At 37.5% G+C, this 17,260-nt stretch overlaps 1 protein-coding gene across 3 annotated transcripts in view; it reads left to right on the top strand.

Moving 5' to 3' along the window:
- The window catches only part of ATM (ATM serine/threonine kinase), a 140,019-nt gene extending 124,428 nt beyond the window's left edge, over window positions 1–15,591 (top strand). For all 3 annotated transcript variants that reach the window (XM_029207707.1, XM_029207708.1, XM_029207706.1), the window contains 6 exons: window positions 890–1,055; window positions 2,410–2,496; window positions 7,285–7,399; window positions 8,158–8,221; window positions 12,439–12,575; window positions 12,682–15,591. In XM_029207707.1, the coding sequence (XP_029063540.1) occupies window positions 890–1,055; window positions 2,410–2,496; window positions 7,285–7,399; window positions 8,158–8,221; window positions 12,439–12,575; window positions 12,682–12,865 (753 nt within the window). In that variant the 3' untranslated portion in view covers window positions 12,866–15,591. The remainder of the gene's footprint in view (window positions 1–889; window positions 1,056–2,409; window positions 2,497–7,284; window positions 7,400–8,157; window positions 8,222–12,438; window positions 12,576–12,681) is intronic.
- Window positions 15,592–17,260: the final 1,669 nt, after the last annotated feature.

Below are 17,260 nucleotides of genomic sequence, written 5' to 3'. Positions count from 1 at the left end.
ACTAGAGGCATGAGGCGGAGTCTGAACTAAGAGTAATAGCAGTAGGAATGGAGAACAGGCAGTTCATATAAGAAATATTAAAGAGGCAAAACTTAGATGATTTGGTTGCTGTTTAGAAGTGGGGTTGATGAAAAAAGAGTATCAGTGGCACCCAGTTTCCTGGTTGGTATGATGGAGTAGGTGGAGAAGCTATTTACCGTGTTGGTGAATAGAGGAAGTGGCTGGGTTTTGCCAAAGATGAGAAGGTGAATTAGTTTGGATTTGGAAATGATCCAAGTGAAGATGTTGAGTGGGAAGTTGGAGAGGCACATCAGGCTGGAGCTTATTAAAGATACCTGAGCCAAAGATACAGATTTGGAAGTATCAGTCCATAGATGAGGATTGAGCCTTTTGAAGTAGATGTGCTTTGCTTCAGGAAATTATTATATAGTAAGGAAATGCTGAAGGACAGATCTGAGATGTGTCAGCTGCTTTGCCATCCATCCGGGATTGATTTTTCCATTCTTTCTCTTTTTCCTGTTTCCTATCACACGCCTAGTGCTGGGATACACCTAAGACTATCTGGAGCTACCTTTGGCATTTTTGTGTTTACTTCCACATAGATTACAGAATCATTCAAATTAGAATTGAATTAAAACAGATAACAGTCACTGTTGGTATGCCACCTTCCCCTAAAATTAACATGAAAACCCTAAAGGGATTATAGCTTGTTATTAATTGCTTCCCTGACCAGACTTTTAGCTTCTTGTGGGTAGAGATAATATCTTGTTCATCTTTTTATTGCCTTTATATCTATCATACTATTTTCCTATTGAAACTCCTAGTAGACTTCAGTTAAATTAGTTGAACAGAATATTCAGAAAATAATTTTATATTTTATCTATTAAAGGATGTACAAAAAAAGTCTTTTGAAGAGAAATATGAAACCTTCATGGAGATTTGCCAAAATTTTCAACCAGTTTTCCGTTACTTCTGCATGGAAAAATTCTTGGATCCAGCTGTTTGGTTTGAGAAACGATTGGCTTATACTCGGAGTGTTGCTACTTCTTCTATTGGTAATCTTCTTATACATTTTAGTAGATTCAGCACTTCCTACATTCTGAGTTACAGGGGGATGGTGGTGGTGATGGTGTTTGTTAATCAGACCATCTTCATCATTAGATCATTGTGTTTCTTTTTCATCCTGATTCTTAGCTACTAAATGTAGCTCTTAGCTTTGGCAGGAGAGAATTTCTTTTTTCCAGGTAGGGAAATAAAGACTGGTTATTTTTCTTCATTGCTTAATAGTGAATATGGCTTACTTTCTTTCCCCTCAATGTATTATTTTCTGGGATTTTTCTTTGGAAAATAATAAAACTCGTGATAATTCCATTTAAGTTATTTCCTTTAATTATTATTGTTCTTGCATACAGCCTCTATAATACCATGATATTAACACCCAAAGATTGATTCTGTTTAATAGAATTTTGGTTTTGGAATAGAAATAATGATATATATTTAAATATTCTGTGTACAATATATATTTTGGCTTTTTTTATTTCTGAGAGATTGGAATAGTTAGGGCAGTTAACAAAATCTTAGCGTATGAGAACTAACAGGAATATCAGTGATCTATTGTTTTTTAATTAAAGACCACTCTTTTCATCACTTAGGTACAATACACCAGGAAGGCAGGACATGTGTATTTTGAAAATTTTCTAGGTAATAATGAAACCCTCTTTTTTTCTACAATGAGGATCATTAATCTGATTCAACTAATTTAGTTTACAAACGAGAAAGTAGGCCCAGTTAATGACAGAGCTAGCCATGCACCCCAGGCATCCTGACACCCTTTCCACTATTTTTTTGTAACACCTTATAGTGTGTTTCATTAGGTTAAAAGCATTTTAAAACATGTTATCATCTGTGTTAAAAACAGAAATGTAGTTTTTCCTGGATATATACCTGGTGAAATGAATTATTGACTAATTTGTGTTAAATATAATTCATCAAGCAGAAGAAAGTTTCACTGAAGAATGAAGAATTTACCCATAGGCGCCTCAGTTTAAAAGTATACTCAATAAATATTTGAGTGTATATGGTGCACTGCTTTGGCCCTGGTAAATAATGGGTCTCAATTTTAACCACACTCAATTTTGAAGTATTAATATTTTAATATATGTGCTTATTAGTAAATGGAAAACTTTTTAAGCAAATCATCTAGGATTTGTAAAATGCAGTATAAATGAAAATGGCTGGCAAGATTTGACTTAAACTGAAAATGGCCAGTTATGTACATAATTTCCTTCAAGTAGGCAAAAAAGCCTAAGCTACTTAAAAATTATATAGTCAGTGGTATTAGTTGAAATTATGGCTAATTGTGTTATAGAAATAGATGATATCAGTAATTTCAGATTGTTTTTTTTCTAGTTGGTTACATACTTGGACTTGGTGATAGACATGTACAGAATATCTTGATAAATGAGCAGTCAGCAGAACTTGTACATATAGATTTAGGTAAGTAACAAAAGATATGTTTCTTTGTTCAGTAAATATTTGGTCATCAAGAAATGTTGTTTGCCTGCCAGGATATTGCAAGTATGAGAGAGAGAGAGAGATCAAAACAATAAATATTGTTTAAAAAAAAGCATAAACACAGTGATGCTGGAGGGAGTAGCTAATTCTGCCTTGGATAATGAGTGACATTTAAGCCAGATCTCAAAGAAAGAAAGGATAATCTAGAGAGAGGATAGAGCAGATATGAAGGGAGGAATAATGAAGTTGTAGCATGTTTTAGGAATGGTGAGACATTAAATGTGGCTGGAGTGAAGTTTGCATGTAGTTGAGTAGCTTGAGGTATAGATTGGTACTAGATTATAAAAAGCCAGGCCAAAAAGTTTCAACTTTAATCTGTTAAACAACGGGAAGTAAATGAAGATACATTTAATCAGGACATAATCTTATTTGATTATTGGAAAGATAATTTGGGGAACAGTATCTGTGCAGTAGGAAAACAAATTAGGATATATTATAATAGTTTAGACGAGATAATGAAAGAAATGATTTGGACTAAAGTTGTATGAAACAGGAGTTGGATTTGGGGGACATTTTTGTAGTAATTTTGCACCAGTGATATTAGGTGTGGAAATAGTGGGAGAGGGAACTCCAAGATAACTGAAGTTTCTAGCTAAGGAAAACAGCAGGTTTTGTAGAGAATAAGAAACTGATGAGTTTAGTTTTGTATGTTGTTTTGAGGTATTATTGGGATTTCCAGGGGAAGTAGACAGTTTAATATATAGGAAAGCAAAGATGTTGAACATAGTAAGAGATGTAGAACTTTTCAGCAAATAGATTTTAGTTGAAGTCATTGGACTAGAGGAGGTTCTAATCTTGTACGTCATCCTTGATGACGAGAACTAAGGATGGAATTGTAAGGAATCTCAGCATTAAAAAGGCTGAGCCTTGGGAATTGCCTGGTGGTCCAGTGGTTAGGACTCGGCACTTTCATTGCTGAGGGCCCAGGTTCAATCCCTGGTTGGGGAACTAAGTTCCCACAAGCTGCAGAGCGAGGCCAAAAAAAAGGCTGAGTCAGAAAAGAAAAAAAAAAATGAGGAATAACCAACAAGTCATAGAAAGTAGAGGTAGGGATATCTTGGAAGACAAGAGAGGATAAATTTTCATGGAGGAAGAAGTGCTGTGCTCAGTAGTATCTGATACAGAAAGGTCAAATAAGATGAATGCTGAAAATAGACCTTTGAATTTAACAATTAATCTTAGTAAACTTTGGATAGAATGGAGGAAGTAAGATTGTGAAAAGGCAAGGATTAAATGGAAGTTAAGGATGTGTAGGCTAAGAATGTGAAACTGTTCTTCAAGAAATTTAGAAGTAAGGGAAGAATGAAGAGAAATTTGCTGCAGAGATGGGAGACACACATTTGGTCCCCTCCCCCCACTTCTTTTGGTTTTGAGGGTTTTTTGTTCTTGTTCATTTGCTTTCTCAAGATGGGAGATACTTATAGGAGAGAGACAAAGATAATTGAAATAGCAAGGGAAATCATGAAGTATGTGAAGGTGTAGAGTTGGCTTTACACTGGAAGCGTGTTAGCTTTTCCTCCAAGAGAAGAAAGGATGAGTGCTAATAGGAAAGTCTTCAGCTAGAGGGGAAAGAATTTGAGGGAAATTATATTTGCTATTCTGTTTTCTCTGAGAACTGGAAAGCATGTTTATTTGCTAATAATTGGAGGGATGGTAATTGGCCTTAAAAGAACAATAAAATTTTAAAAGTGGGTACCATGGAAATGAGACCAACGGCTGACTAGAAAGACATAAATAAAAAAGACATGCCAAGCATTTTAAGGGGCATTTTAGGGTGATAATCCTAAATTTGTAGTGTCATCATATGATTTCTTCCAAGCACCCTCAGCATCCCTGGAATTTGAGTTCTAGTTTGAAGTGGTAAGTGTGGAGGAACAAGGGGCCAAGAAGATTTGAGTTACTAGTGAGAGTAATCAACTTTGCAGGCTATACCCTGAGCTGAGTAGGGAAGGAAGAGAGACTAAAAAGACTAGAAATCTCAGTGAGTTTGAAGATTATTTAACACGAATAAAGGGGTAGAAGGAGAAGAGGTTTTAATTAAAATGTAGAATTTAAGATTTCTTAGAAAGTACAGTTTTAGGAGATTATAAGTTCTATAGTATAAGTTTTTGCTAAGTGGTTTGCTAAGAGAGAGTAAATTGAATTTCATTAGAACAGAGAAGATCAAGAATATTATATGGTTTTCCCCAGAATGAATTCCAGAATTAGGACAGAGAGGAAGATCGTGAGCTAGGTCCACACCAACATTGAATGAATTTGATAGGAAATCTTAGATGTTGGGTTATAATAAATATGAGGATGAGTGGAGTTGTTAGAGCCAGAATGTGGGAACTCAATAGAGGAGTGAAATTTTGCATGAGAACAAAAGGGCAGTGCAATGGAAGCTGCAAAGTAGAGATAGGAGTATGCCAACCGATGTCCAGGCCATGCTAAACACATCTATAAATGAGAAAGGTAAATTGGTATAACCAGTTTGGAATACTGTTTGGCATTATCTGCTAAAGCTGGGAATTGTGACCCAGCAATTCCACTGCAGTAAAAATGCACGCATGTGTATAAGAATGTTCATAGTAGTACTATTCATAATAGCCCCAAATTAGAAACAGCCCCAACCCCCATCACAAATAGAATGGATGAACAGTCTACAGCCATACCACCTTGAACGCGCCTGATCTTGTTAGATCTTGGAAGCTAAGCAGTGTCAGGCCTGGTGAGTACTTGGATGGGAGAATGGATGAATGAATTTTATTGTATTCATAAAATGAAGTACTATATAACAATGAGATTGAATGAACTATAGCCACACTCAACATGGAAGACTCACAAATACAATGTTAAGTGAAAGAATCTAGATACAATAGAATATATACTGTATAATTCCATTTATGTAAAATATAAAACTGATAAAATTAATCTATAGTGTTGGAAGTCAGGATAGTGGTAAGCCTTTGAAGAGGTGTTTCGTGATTCATAGAGAGATGAGGCGGGGCTTCTGGAATGCTGGTTACATGGTTTTGTTCATTTTATAAAATCTCAATTAGCCACACACTTGAACGACTTTGATGATTTGTACACTTTTCTGTGTATCTCTTTGATTATCTGTTGCTGCATAAGAAACCACCCCAAATTTAGTAGCTTAAAACCACTATTACTATATCTTATAGTCTATGCGTTGACTGGTCTCAGCTGGAAAATTCTCACTTATGATCTTTCACACAGCTGTAGTCAGCACCTGGGGCTGAATTTACCTTAGGATTCAACTGGGCCAGTGTCAAGATGGCTTCTTACACATTTGATGCTTCATTGCTCCTCCATGTGGCCTCTCTGTCTAGCAGAGTAACCTGAACTTCTTACAAAGCATCTCAGGGCTCCGAGAGGAAGGAAGTAGAAGTTAAGGGTTAGCTTGCAACTGGCACAGTGTCACTTCTGCTATATTCTCTTAGAGTAGTGTCATACGACCAATCCAGATTCTTCCCTTTCTTTCTGGGACTCCAATAACAATACATTAGACTATCTCACTGTATCACTTATGCTGTTTACGTCCTTCTCTATATTTTTCAAACCTTGTTTTTCCTTCAGCTCACCCATGGTGTCAGTGGAAACCATGTGGGGAGCCTGGACTTCCCGTGTCACCAATCTGTAGCAAGGAGCCCCCTTTCCTCTTGGATGTCAGAGGAGGCCAAGTGGGGAACCTGGTCTTCTACCACGACTTAGCAGTAAATAAGGTGGTTACTCCCAAAGCCAGCAAAAATAGAAGTGTAGATAAGATCCAGAGTCTCATAATGTAATATCTAAAAAGGTCAAAATTTCAATTGAAAATCATTTGTCAGGAAAATTGCAGTTTGAATGAAAAACAATAGACGTCAGCACTGAGGTGACAAAGATGTTAGAATTATCTGACAAAGATTTTAAAGCAGCCATCATAAAAATACTTCAAGGAGCAATTACAAACATGTTTGAAACAAATGAAAAGGTGCTAAGTCTCAGCACAGAAATAGTTTCAACATAGAAATAGGAGATATAAAAGAGAACCAGGTGAAAATTTTATTTTCCATTTTTTGGATGATTCTAGAGAACTATGTTGAGTGAAAAAAGCTAATCCTCAAAGGTTACATACTGTTTGACTCCATTGACATACTTGAAATTACAAAATTATAAAAATGGAAAACAGATTAGTTATTACTGGAAGAGCAGGGAGTAGGGGTAGGCCTTGGGAGTAAGTAGGTGTGGCTAATATAGCATGAGGGATCCTTGTGTTGATGGAAATATTCTATATCTTGATTGTATCAGTGTCAACATCCTGGTTATGATATTATACTGTAGTTTTGCAAGATGTTGCCATTGGGGAAAAGTGGATAAAAGATATATATATATACACACACACACACACATATATATATATATCTTCTGCATTTTAAATTCTACCCTTCACTACCTCATTTTTAAAAGTCACCCTTTAACATAGAATTCTCTAATTACATCAATAAATAATTTTTTTAACTTGATTTTTTAAAATTGGAGGTGGATCTCCTGGAGAATGCTGGAGATGAAGAAGGCAGGCAGAGCAGAAATAGAATAAATGACTGTGTGTTTTAGTACTGATTGAATATTGGTGACAAATTATTTAGTGCCTCTGCAAAGTTCACATACCAGTTGAGGAAAGTAAATTAGCTATGGGACCTCCTAACCTCACTGTATTTTTTACTTCAGGAGTTGCTTTTGAACAGGGTAAAATCCTTCCTACTCCTGAAACAGTTCCCTTCAGACTCACCAGAGATATTGTGGATGGGATGGGCATTACTGGTGTAGAAGGTGTCTTCAGAAGGTAAGTCAAATAGGGTAAGGTAAGGCAGATGATTTTTGGTGTTGAAATTATTTGGATTATTGATTTCTATAGATTATAGAGTTCACCCTTACTAGAATTATTATACATTCCAGTGCTTTACCAGTACTAAGAAAAAGACCTTGGGTAAAAGCAGTAATTATTTCCCCTTCCTTCAGACCACCTGGGACCTCACCCAATATGACACACATACTGTCCTCCCTTACTGCCTCTGGAAGCAGCCCGCCTTTAATTTTCACACCTTTGTCCTCGCTAACTCTTTGTTTACTGATCAGAACTTCTCTTGTGTGCTTATTCTTGGGTATATAAATTATCTTAAAGGAGCTTATGATCTGGTACCAATTTCTGCTAAAAGAACTTTGCAGTTCCCTGTAGTTTTCCCAGCATAGGCCTACATACTCAACTTTCTTTCTTTTTTAAGTCTACATACTCATCTTTTAACAGGGCAGATTCTAGTCAAAGTAAACTGTAATTACCATAATAATCAACTGAAAGAAATGTTTCATAGTAGTATTGTGTTATTCTTATAAATGCTAAGCTCATATTCACAAATATATTTGTATTCATTTCAGAAACATCTACTGAAAACCCACTCTGCCAAGTACTATGCTCTTTGAGATAATAATTTGGGAATTATTAACAGGAATAGTCTCAGCATACTAAACATGAGTATATAGGAGGTAAAGATATGTTGAAAATGTTGGTGTATAATAAAATTCATATTTATAATGTGTTTGTAGATGCTGTGAGAAAACCATGGAGGTTATGAGAAACTCTCAGGAAACCCTGTTAACCATTGTAGAGGTAAAGTATATTATAAGGAAATCTTTATTTCTCTGCCCAATAGACTGTGTATCTTGTTAGGAAGGCACTGATTGGAAGATCAGTGCTTTGTTTTAATGAGGTGGGATGATGCTGGGCAGCAGGAGAGTAAATAGTGGCTTAGAAACTTGAGGCCTTCAGCCCCCTCAACTTTCTTGGAATGTTACAGCACTATAAGTAACCTCTAGTCTTTAATACATACATCAGCACTTTGACATCTTAGGTACCTTGTATGGTATTATTTTCAGAATGGTTTCCTTTGGAGTTTGAAGAGAAATCAATAAGTTGTATCTCCTTTTCCCATGCCCAGGTTCAGAACCATGTAGTGAGACAGACGGAGATCAAAGTGTCAGCATTGTTACTGTAGGAACACGACTGAGCAGTGAGGGCCAAACTGGCTTGCTGCTGGTGCCACCTCAGTGCCTCTTTGCTGTCTTAACCTGGGAACAGCCCACTGAGTGGGGTTTGGGACTACAGGGCATAAACACTCCATCAGGATCACTGCCTCATGTTGATCAGGGCAGAAAGGGAAGGAAGTCCAGCAAATTTCCAGTGCTTATGACGTTAATTCTACCCAAGTGAGAATTGGGTACCCAAGGCAGTCATTCTCTATCCTAGTAAAGGGTATGTGGGGCAAGAGATCAGGAGAGTGTCCTCCACAGGGAAGCTTGGAAGTAGAGTTGAAGCATGCCTCCCTTACATTCTTTCAGCTTTTTGTTCCTTTAACTGGTGGTGCTGGACCTGGCTGCACTTTACTATCACCTGTATTTTTTTTTTTTTTTTTTTTTTTTTTGCGGTACGTGGGCCTCTCACTGCCGTGGCCCCTCCCGTTGCGGAGCACAGGCTCCAGACGCACAGGCTCAGCAGCCATGGATCACGGGCCCAGCCGCTCCGCGGCATTTGGGATCCTCCCGGATCAGGGCACGAACCCGTGTCCCCTGCATCGGCAGGCGGACTCTCAACCACTGCGCCACCAGGGAAGCCTGACCTGTATTGCTTTTAAACAACATTGATGTTGACCAAATTTGAACTAAACTTCTAGGAATGAGGCAAGAACATTTGTATTTTTTAAAAGCTTCATTGGCATTAACCATTAAGCCTGTGATCAACAAGGGTGGAACTATATCCCAAGGAGGGTGAAATTTATAGTCTATTAGGATGGTCCTGTGTCTGCTGCCTTTATGAACCAAAGTCCTCTTTATAGCCCCTTTGGACTGCTGGTGGCGATATGGATTTTTGGTACAAAGAGAGTTAAAATGGGTCCCAATAGTGTGTTGATAAAGTTAACTCTAAGGCTGTGCTGTTCCCAAGGCTGGAAAAGCTTTCCCTTTTTCCCATATACATATTGTCATTTGTTTGCCATTGGTGCTGCAGCAAGAATAAATGATAACATGGATGCCTCAGTAATGCAGAAATCAAGGTCTAAAATCAAATTATCTTGCTTTTTTGCATTTAAGACCAAAAAATCCAGACTTTTCAAATTAATTTAAGATCCAAAGAAGTTTAATGTATTCCCCAGTATTTTACTCTGTTCAGTCTCAGTCAAAAGGATTTTTGTGTCTGGGTAGATGTGGGGGTTCCTTCAGTACCGATGTCCTGAGTTAACACTTGCTAGAAGAGGGTAGTTCGTTCAAGGCTTCAGAAGTTTTATTAGTTGAATGCCAAATTGCTCGTGAGCCTCATTCTTTAAAGAGTGGTAGGAGGTAAAGTTAGAGAGGTCATAGTGGGCAGATTATTTAGGGGTTTCTACCTTAGTGTGAGGATTTTAGACTTTACTGAGTAAGATGGAAACTGTTGGGGAGTTTCAGGCCACTGCATCTCCTCCTGCAATAATGGTGTCACTTATAAGCTTTTATAAGCTTTGTGTGTTTTACACTGATTTACCTAATCTTCCCTCTGTAAATCTGTCTGAATTTCCTGAAATAATTTAGTGCGGTTGTCCCAACCTTCCCAGCTGACCTCACTGTGGACTTTGTGCCTTCAGCTTTAGCAGGGTACTTCTCAGGAGTTTTGTTGGATCCCAATCCTCTGGAATGTCATTTCAGTCTCCTTTTTTGTAGTCATTACGTTTGCTCTGTTAGATTTCATTGAGCCACAGTCACTGTTTCTGATATAATAACAATTAAAACTTCTCGCTTCCTAACCCTCTTTAAGAACACTGTGACTTGGCTGCATTTCCCTTTCCTTCTCAGTACATTTGTCTCTACTGGCCTTCAAGATCTCATTTTCTTTTTCATAATAGACCATCCTGTCTTCTAAGATTTTATCCATTCTACTAAGGTAATCTCTTCTTTTAACTCAATGGTTCTTAGCCAAGTGCAGTTTTGCTCTCTAAAGGACAGTTGGCAATGTCTGGAGACATTTTTGATTGTCATAATTGGGGCTGGGGGAGATGTGAAGGTACTATTCACATCTAGTGGGTAGAGGCAAGAGATGCCACAAAACATCCTATACACACAGCCCTCACACCAAAGAAATATCCAGCTAAAAAATGTCAGTAGTGCCAAGATTGAGAAACCCTGCTTTAACTTAATCTGTATTCCTTTCTTGTTTTTTGTTCAACCAGTCCTGTTCTGATAATAAAGCTAAAGTACATTTTTTTAATTACTCCAGTTCCTCCTTGATTCCAGAATTTGCAAATATGATTCCTAACACAAGCCCTTGGGTTTGAGATAATTCAATTGTGTTGTTTCTCTGTTTCAACCAAAGAAGACCATATAGTCTGTTTATAATAGAGGCCCCCATTTCTTTTCATTAGTTGGTTAATAAAATATATGTCCCTTTGGGGAGTGAAACTGGTTTGGATCCCTGAAGTCTAAACCCATGTCAGTGCCAATTTGAAGTCCCATAGAAACCCTTAAATTTATGGACAAACCACATATATTCAGAGTCAGTCCCTCTATTTTTTAATCGTCCTGGAGGATGCTCAGAACAGCATAAACAGATGACCAGTTTTTGGTACTGCTGATCTAGTATTTGTCCTGGAATTAAACGTGTAATGCTAAGGGCATTTTATAGTATCAGACTGCAGACCTACCTAGAAACACAAAAAAGGCAGCAGCAAGAAAGTATTCCAACTTTGTAATGCTGGAATATCCTGCAAAATCAGGCATTCCTGGAGTTGAGTCTTCACTTATTATTAAGACTTGTATGGTAAGCATTTGCTGAGGCCTATTTTAAAAAAATTATGTGCTTATAAACACCAGGGGCAGTTAGCTGTTCTGTATTGCCGAGGTCAAAAATCCGTGTGACCGGGCTTCCCTGGTGGCGCAGTTTGGGAGTCCGCCTGCCGATGCAGGGGACACGGGTTTGTGCCCCGGTCCGGGAGGGTCCCGCGTGCCGCAGAGCGGCTGGGCCCGTGGGTCAGGGCCGCTGAGCCTGCGCGTCCGGAGCCTGTGCTCCGTAGCGGGAGGGGCCACGGCAGTGAGAGGCCCGCGTACCGCAAAAAAAAAAAAAAAAAAAATCCCTGTGACCTTACTTACTAAAATTAAGACTTAGAATCACTTGCTCTGGCCATGCCAGTTATTTTAGTATTCAAATTCTACTCCATATGTAGATTTCAAGATGCCAACCATAGCACTAGACCTTGGGTTTTGAGGAGTTTTCAATAAATTATACCTTTTTTTCTCCACCCAAATTTGGAACTAATTGAGTGGAAAAGAAAGAGCCTTAAGATGCCATAGAGATCAAAATGTCATGTTTATTACTGATACAACTGTTGGAGAATATGGCTTAGGAGTAAGGTCCAAATAGGCTTGCTACTGCTGTCCAGCTCCCACAATCTAATATATCCCTTGGTACAGCTCACCTGAGGGAGAGTTGGGGCCTGCAGTTCTCTGCTTTGGCAAATGTTCTTACCGAAGAACTGATCAAGAGGAGAGGGAGAAGGAAAGAGTAACTAGTGCTTGTCTGCTTTTAATTGATTAGTTTCACCCAATCAGGAAACATGGGTCAAAGGATGTCACAGCCCCCAAAATGGAGAAAGAATGAATGCAGATGGGAGAAAAATCCCAGAACATCATGTTAGTATAGTTTCCTCCACAAGGAAACATGAAGCACATGGGATAAGTTTGCCCCTCCATCCCAGTCAACTACCATGTGACTGGCCTGTATTATTTTTATAATACTGGTTCTACTGTTTCTAAATACATCATCAAAATACACATTGTTCTTCTAATACATATGTCCTCTCTATCTAGGTCCTCCTGTATGATCCTCTCTTTGACTGGACAATGAATCCTTTGAAAGCTCTGTATTTACAGCAGAGGCCAGAGGATGAAAGTGAGCTCCACTCCACTCCAAATGCAGATGACCAGGAATGCAAACGAAATCTCAGGTGAGCAGTTTTTGGGGAAGGATCTGTTGTCAATTGTTCAGATTCTCCTATTCCCAAGGCCCTTTAAACTGTTCCACCTCATTAACCTTTGTGTTTTTTTCATTAGTGATATTGACCACAGTTTCAACAAAGTAGCTGAACGTGTCTTGATGAGACTGCAAGAGAAACTAAAAGGAGTGGAGGAAGGAACCGTGCTCAGTGTTGGTGGACAGGTGAATTTGCTCATACAACAGGCCATGGACCCCAAAAATCTCAGCCGACTTTTCCCAGGCTGGAAAGCTTGGGTGTGATATTAAGCATGTGATTGCCTTTGAATTCAGCCTTTAGAAATTGTATTTTGGCCTTCATTTTTAACCCACCCACATACTTCAAATAGGTATTAATATTGAACTAAGTAAACTAATGTGTTTTTAAAAAAACGTTTAATGCTTGCTTCATTTACCTAAAGATGCTTTGATAGTCTCAAGTAACAGTTTTCTCACACTTTAGAAATAAACAGTCAGTCATGCTCTACTTCTAAGGTAAATGTTTATTTTTTCTTCTCAAGTGCATACTTGTATCATTTTCAGTAGAATCACTGACTTTTGCTTTAGCTGAAAATGCAAGCAGCATGAGTATAGCAGCAGCGCTGGCAGATTTTTCTTTAGTAGGAGTTAGAACAAATAAATATACTGCTAGTTTTGATATAGCTTTAATTAAAACTTGTTTCCCGGGTATTATATATGAATGATAAAATATTAATATATAAAAGGAAGAAAATAACTTTAAAATTGTAACCATCTGTATACCATGGTAAATATGTTTGTATTTTCAGTAGTAGGATCACTCAGTGTTACTCAGTAATGAAGGTGTTATGATATGGAGAACAAATTTCACAGACACAGTATGGTTACTGTTTTTTAGAAATGTATATTAGACCTTCTCATTCTGTTCTCTTTATCTTTTAAGCCCTCTGTTTCCAGTACTTTATCTTTCTATGATGCCTTCATATCTGTCTTCTAGTTCATGAATTCTCTTGTCTCTATGTAATCTCCTTTTTAAACTATTCATTGGGTTTCTCCTTTCAAAAGTTGTTTTCCATTTCTAGGTATGTATCATTCTTAAGATTTGCCTATTATTTGTTTCATGATGTCTAGTTGGGGTTTTTTTTTTAACTTTAAGTTTCTCTTGTTTGTATATGTTGGTTTTTGTAATTGGTGGGCTGTTTAGCCATGTATTTTGTGACTTTAGAAGGTGAGCTTATTTTCAGCAGGACCTTCTCATGGGGATCTTGAGTGACCTGGGTTAAGAATAATTCCTTCCAGAAAAGTTTTATGTCTGGTTATGTCATAGTTCCAGGGCTATCACTGACAGAGGACCACCCTTTCTTTAATTTCTTGGCTTCAGGGTTTCCTGACCTGAAGAGTACTATAAATTTACTGAGAGAAGACTCCCAGGCCAAGACAGACATTCTTCCACGTTATCTCCCTGTGCTAGTCAGCAGAATGTTTTACCGGTGACTCCCCTTTCACTGAGAGTGTAAGCCTGAATGTGTCCCAACTTTATGGACATGAGGGGAGGTGCATTTAATTACTACCCACTGCCTTTTTAAAGTCCTCTTACAAATGTTAGAGCTGAAATTCATAGGTTAATGAGATTGGCAAGTTTGCCAGGATAGCTAGAATATCAGCTCACACATCTACCTCTCTGGTTTTTAGTTTCCTTCTGAAACTGAAAATTTTTGGCCATAAGGATTTCCCCTTTCTTACAACTTCTGCTATGTGTTTAAAAAATATTTCTTATACCTTACCTAGCATTTCTGTGTGTATTGTTGGAAGGAAAGGGTTTAGGTATCAAGTTTGATATATAGCTAGAAATGGAACTCTTCTGTCCCCATAGTGTCATTAGATAAACAAATAAAACTATTGACTTGTCTATTGGTGAATATAATCCTTCCTCCATCCTTAGGAAACTGTTCATCTCAGCTGCAGAGATTAAGAAATGGGTGACTGAACCTTGATGAATGAATAGGATGAATGAATAGGAAACCTATTTTTATTACCAAAGTGAATCAAGGGAATGTAGCAAACTTAGAATGTCTTTATTTAAGAAAGCCTTGAAATCTTCATGGGTGGAATAAGAAATTATCAGCTAGATGATAGTATAGGTAAGTGAATTTGTAGCTAATTCTTGCTAGTTGATGTATGTTATTCAAAGAGCTTTGAATAACATCATTAATCTACTCTTCAGCATTGAATGGTGTGCTGTAAAGCTCCTGTCCTATTCAGATTTAAAGATTATGACAAGATGGAACAATGTCTGGAAATGAATAAGATAGAAATCTACTGGGAACAAATGAGGAATGTTTAGGTTTTTTAAATATTTATGATAAAATATTTGTTGTATGCGGAGTACCTGACATACATTATATGCAGTGTCTTTTGCAAGATTAGTGATGTTATTCCAGTTTACAGCTGGGGAAAGTGAAATTTGGAAAAATAAAATAACTTGTCCAAGGGCAAAATATAATAAGTTGAAGGTACAAGTTTAATATGGACAATCTCTAACTTGGAAATCTTTCAAGTGAAAAGAATCTAGGCTTCACCAGTCAGTTGCTCATAAGGTCAGTGGAAACCAAGGAGAGAAGCTACTAGAAAAGCAGATAAATTACAGACTGAACAGTTGTGTTCAGATTAAGAGAGATACTGTTCGTTCCACTATTCTCTGTGCTGATCATACCACCTAATTAGTAGGTAAATAAATCCATGGCCATGATAGTATATACTTAAAATATATGCACTTAGAAATGCTAAAAATTTAAATATGGCCTAAAGCAAATAAAAGCAAAGAGGAAAACCTTTGATCTTCTTAAAGATTGAAGTAGGCTAGTGTTTAAATACATAGAAAGCTAGTGTACTGGCTTGAAATATGGAGATATGTGCCACTTCAAATATTTTGGTTGTACCTTAATGAAATTATATATTTCATGTAGATTTTTTTTAGTACTATTGAATGTATTTCTTTATTACACTGTTACCTGTTTTAAAATAAATCTTAAAGAAAATGTATGCTAAGACTCATTCATTTTATTTAAATATTTGAGTGTTCTGTGCGCCAAGCATGGTGCTGGGTATACAGCAATTTACAATGCAGTGTGAACTGAGAAGCCTGCTACACAGGACCAGACCAGTATGGTTCATCTCACTCTAAATAATCTAGTAGTTTTTCTTGATTACCCTGTGACAAAAAGCCAAATGAATGTTCTTTATTGGGGGTGCCTAGAGAGTGATCTGGTCGACATTTCTAGAGTCTAAAAAATATATACTGGAAATGACAAAGATCCTAATATTCTAAATTTGAAGTTTGCATTCCACATATTTTTGTTTTTTAAAAAATCAGTAACTTCAGTCTTTAGAGTTTCAGGCTTTTTTGTCCAGTTTCTGAAAAAGTGAATTTTGCATAAATGCAGTACAAAGTTTTCACAGAGATTAGGTTCAGAATTTGGTGAGTAAGGTGAAAATCTAATGAAAATTATTCCCTGAAAAATCCCTTACTTTGCCTATAATGTACAACATGCATAATTTTTTTAATGTACAACAATATGTAAAAATATATACTTTTACACTAATGTACAATGTATGATTCTAAAGCAGTGGTTCTCAGGGGGTAATTTTGCTTCCCCACTCATTTGGCAATGTCTGAAGACATTGTGAGAGCATGAAACATGGACATATAGTGTTGAAGTTTAAGATCAGTACACATTTCCAAACCAGGAGAGAAATGGTCATGATTTGACTTGTAGATCTTGCCTTGCTATAAGTGTGTGTTCATAGCTGGTCTACTGTTAACGTGATTTGCTATTTTTTTAAATTTTGGTAAAATACACATAACATAAAATTTACCACCTTGACCATTTTTAAGTGTACAGTTCAGTAGTGATATAAGTACATTCACACTGTAGTACAGCCAATCTCCAGCACTCTTTTCACCTTGCAAAACTGAAGTTCTGCACCCATTCCACAACTCTCCATTCTCCCCTCCACCCAGCCCTTGGCAACCACTATTCTATTTTCTGTCTCTCTGAATTTGACTGCTGTAGCTTCCTACTATAAGCATTTGTCTTTTTGTGACTGGCTTATTTCACTAATGTAATGTCCTTAATAAGGTTCATCCCAGTTGCTGTATATCAGAATTTCCTTCTTTTTAAAGATGGAATAATATTCCATGGTATGTATAGACCACATTTTTGTTTATTTATCTGTTTGTAAACACTTAGGTTGCTTTCCCCTTTTAGCTATTATGAATAATGCTGCTATTGAGCATGGGTGAACAGATATGTCCTGAAGGACTCTGTTTTTAATTCTTTTGGGTATGTACCCAGAAGTGGAATCACTGGATCATATGGTAATTCTATTTTGATTTTTTTTTTTTTTTTTTTTTTTTTTGCAGTACGCGGGCTTCTCACTGTTGTGGCCTCTCTCATTGCGGAGCACAGGCTCCGGACGCGCAGGCTCAGCGGCCATGGCTCACGGGCCTAGCTGCTCCACGGCATGTGGGATCTTCCCGGACCGGGGCACGAACCCATGTCCCCTGCATCGGCAGGCGGACTCTCAACCACTGCGCCACCAGGGAAGCCCCTATTTTGAATTTTTTGACGGAAACACCATGCTGTTTTCCATAGTGGCTACAGTGTTTTACATTCCCAC

This window comes from Monodon monoceros, unplaced genomic scaffold (genome assembly GCF_005190385.1).
Source record: "Monodon monoceros isolate NGI ecotype Baffin Bay Population unplaced genomic scaffold, NGI_Narwhal_1 Super_Scaffold_7, whole genome shotgun sequence".
In the NCBI taxonomy this organism is placed as follows: Eukaryota; Metazoa; Chordata; class Mammalia; order Artiodactyla; family Monodontidae; genus Monodon; species Monodon monoceros.
The sequence above is the reverse complement of the archived record's forward strand: the minus strand, read 5'-3'. Positions and strand labels throughout refer to the sequence as shown.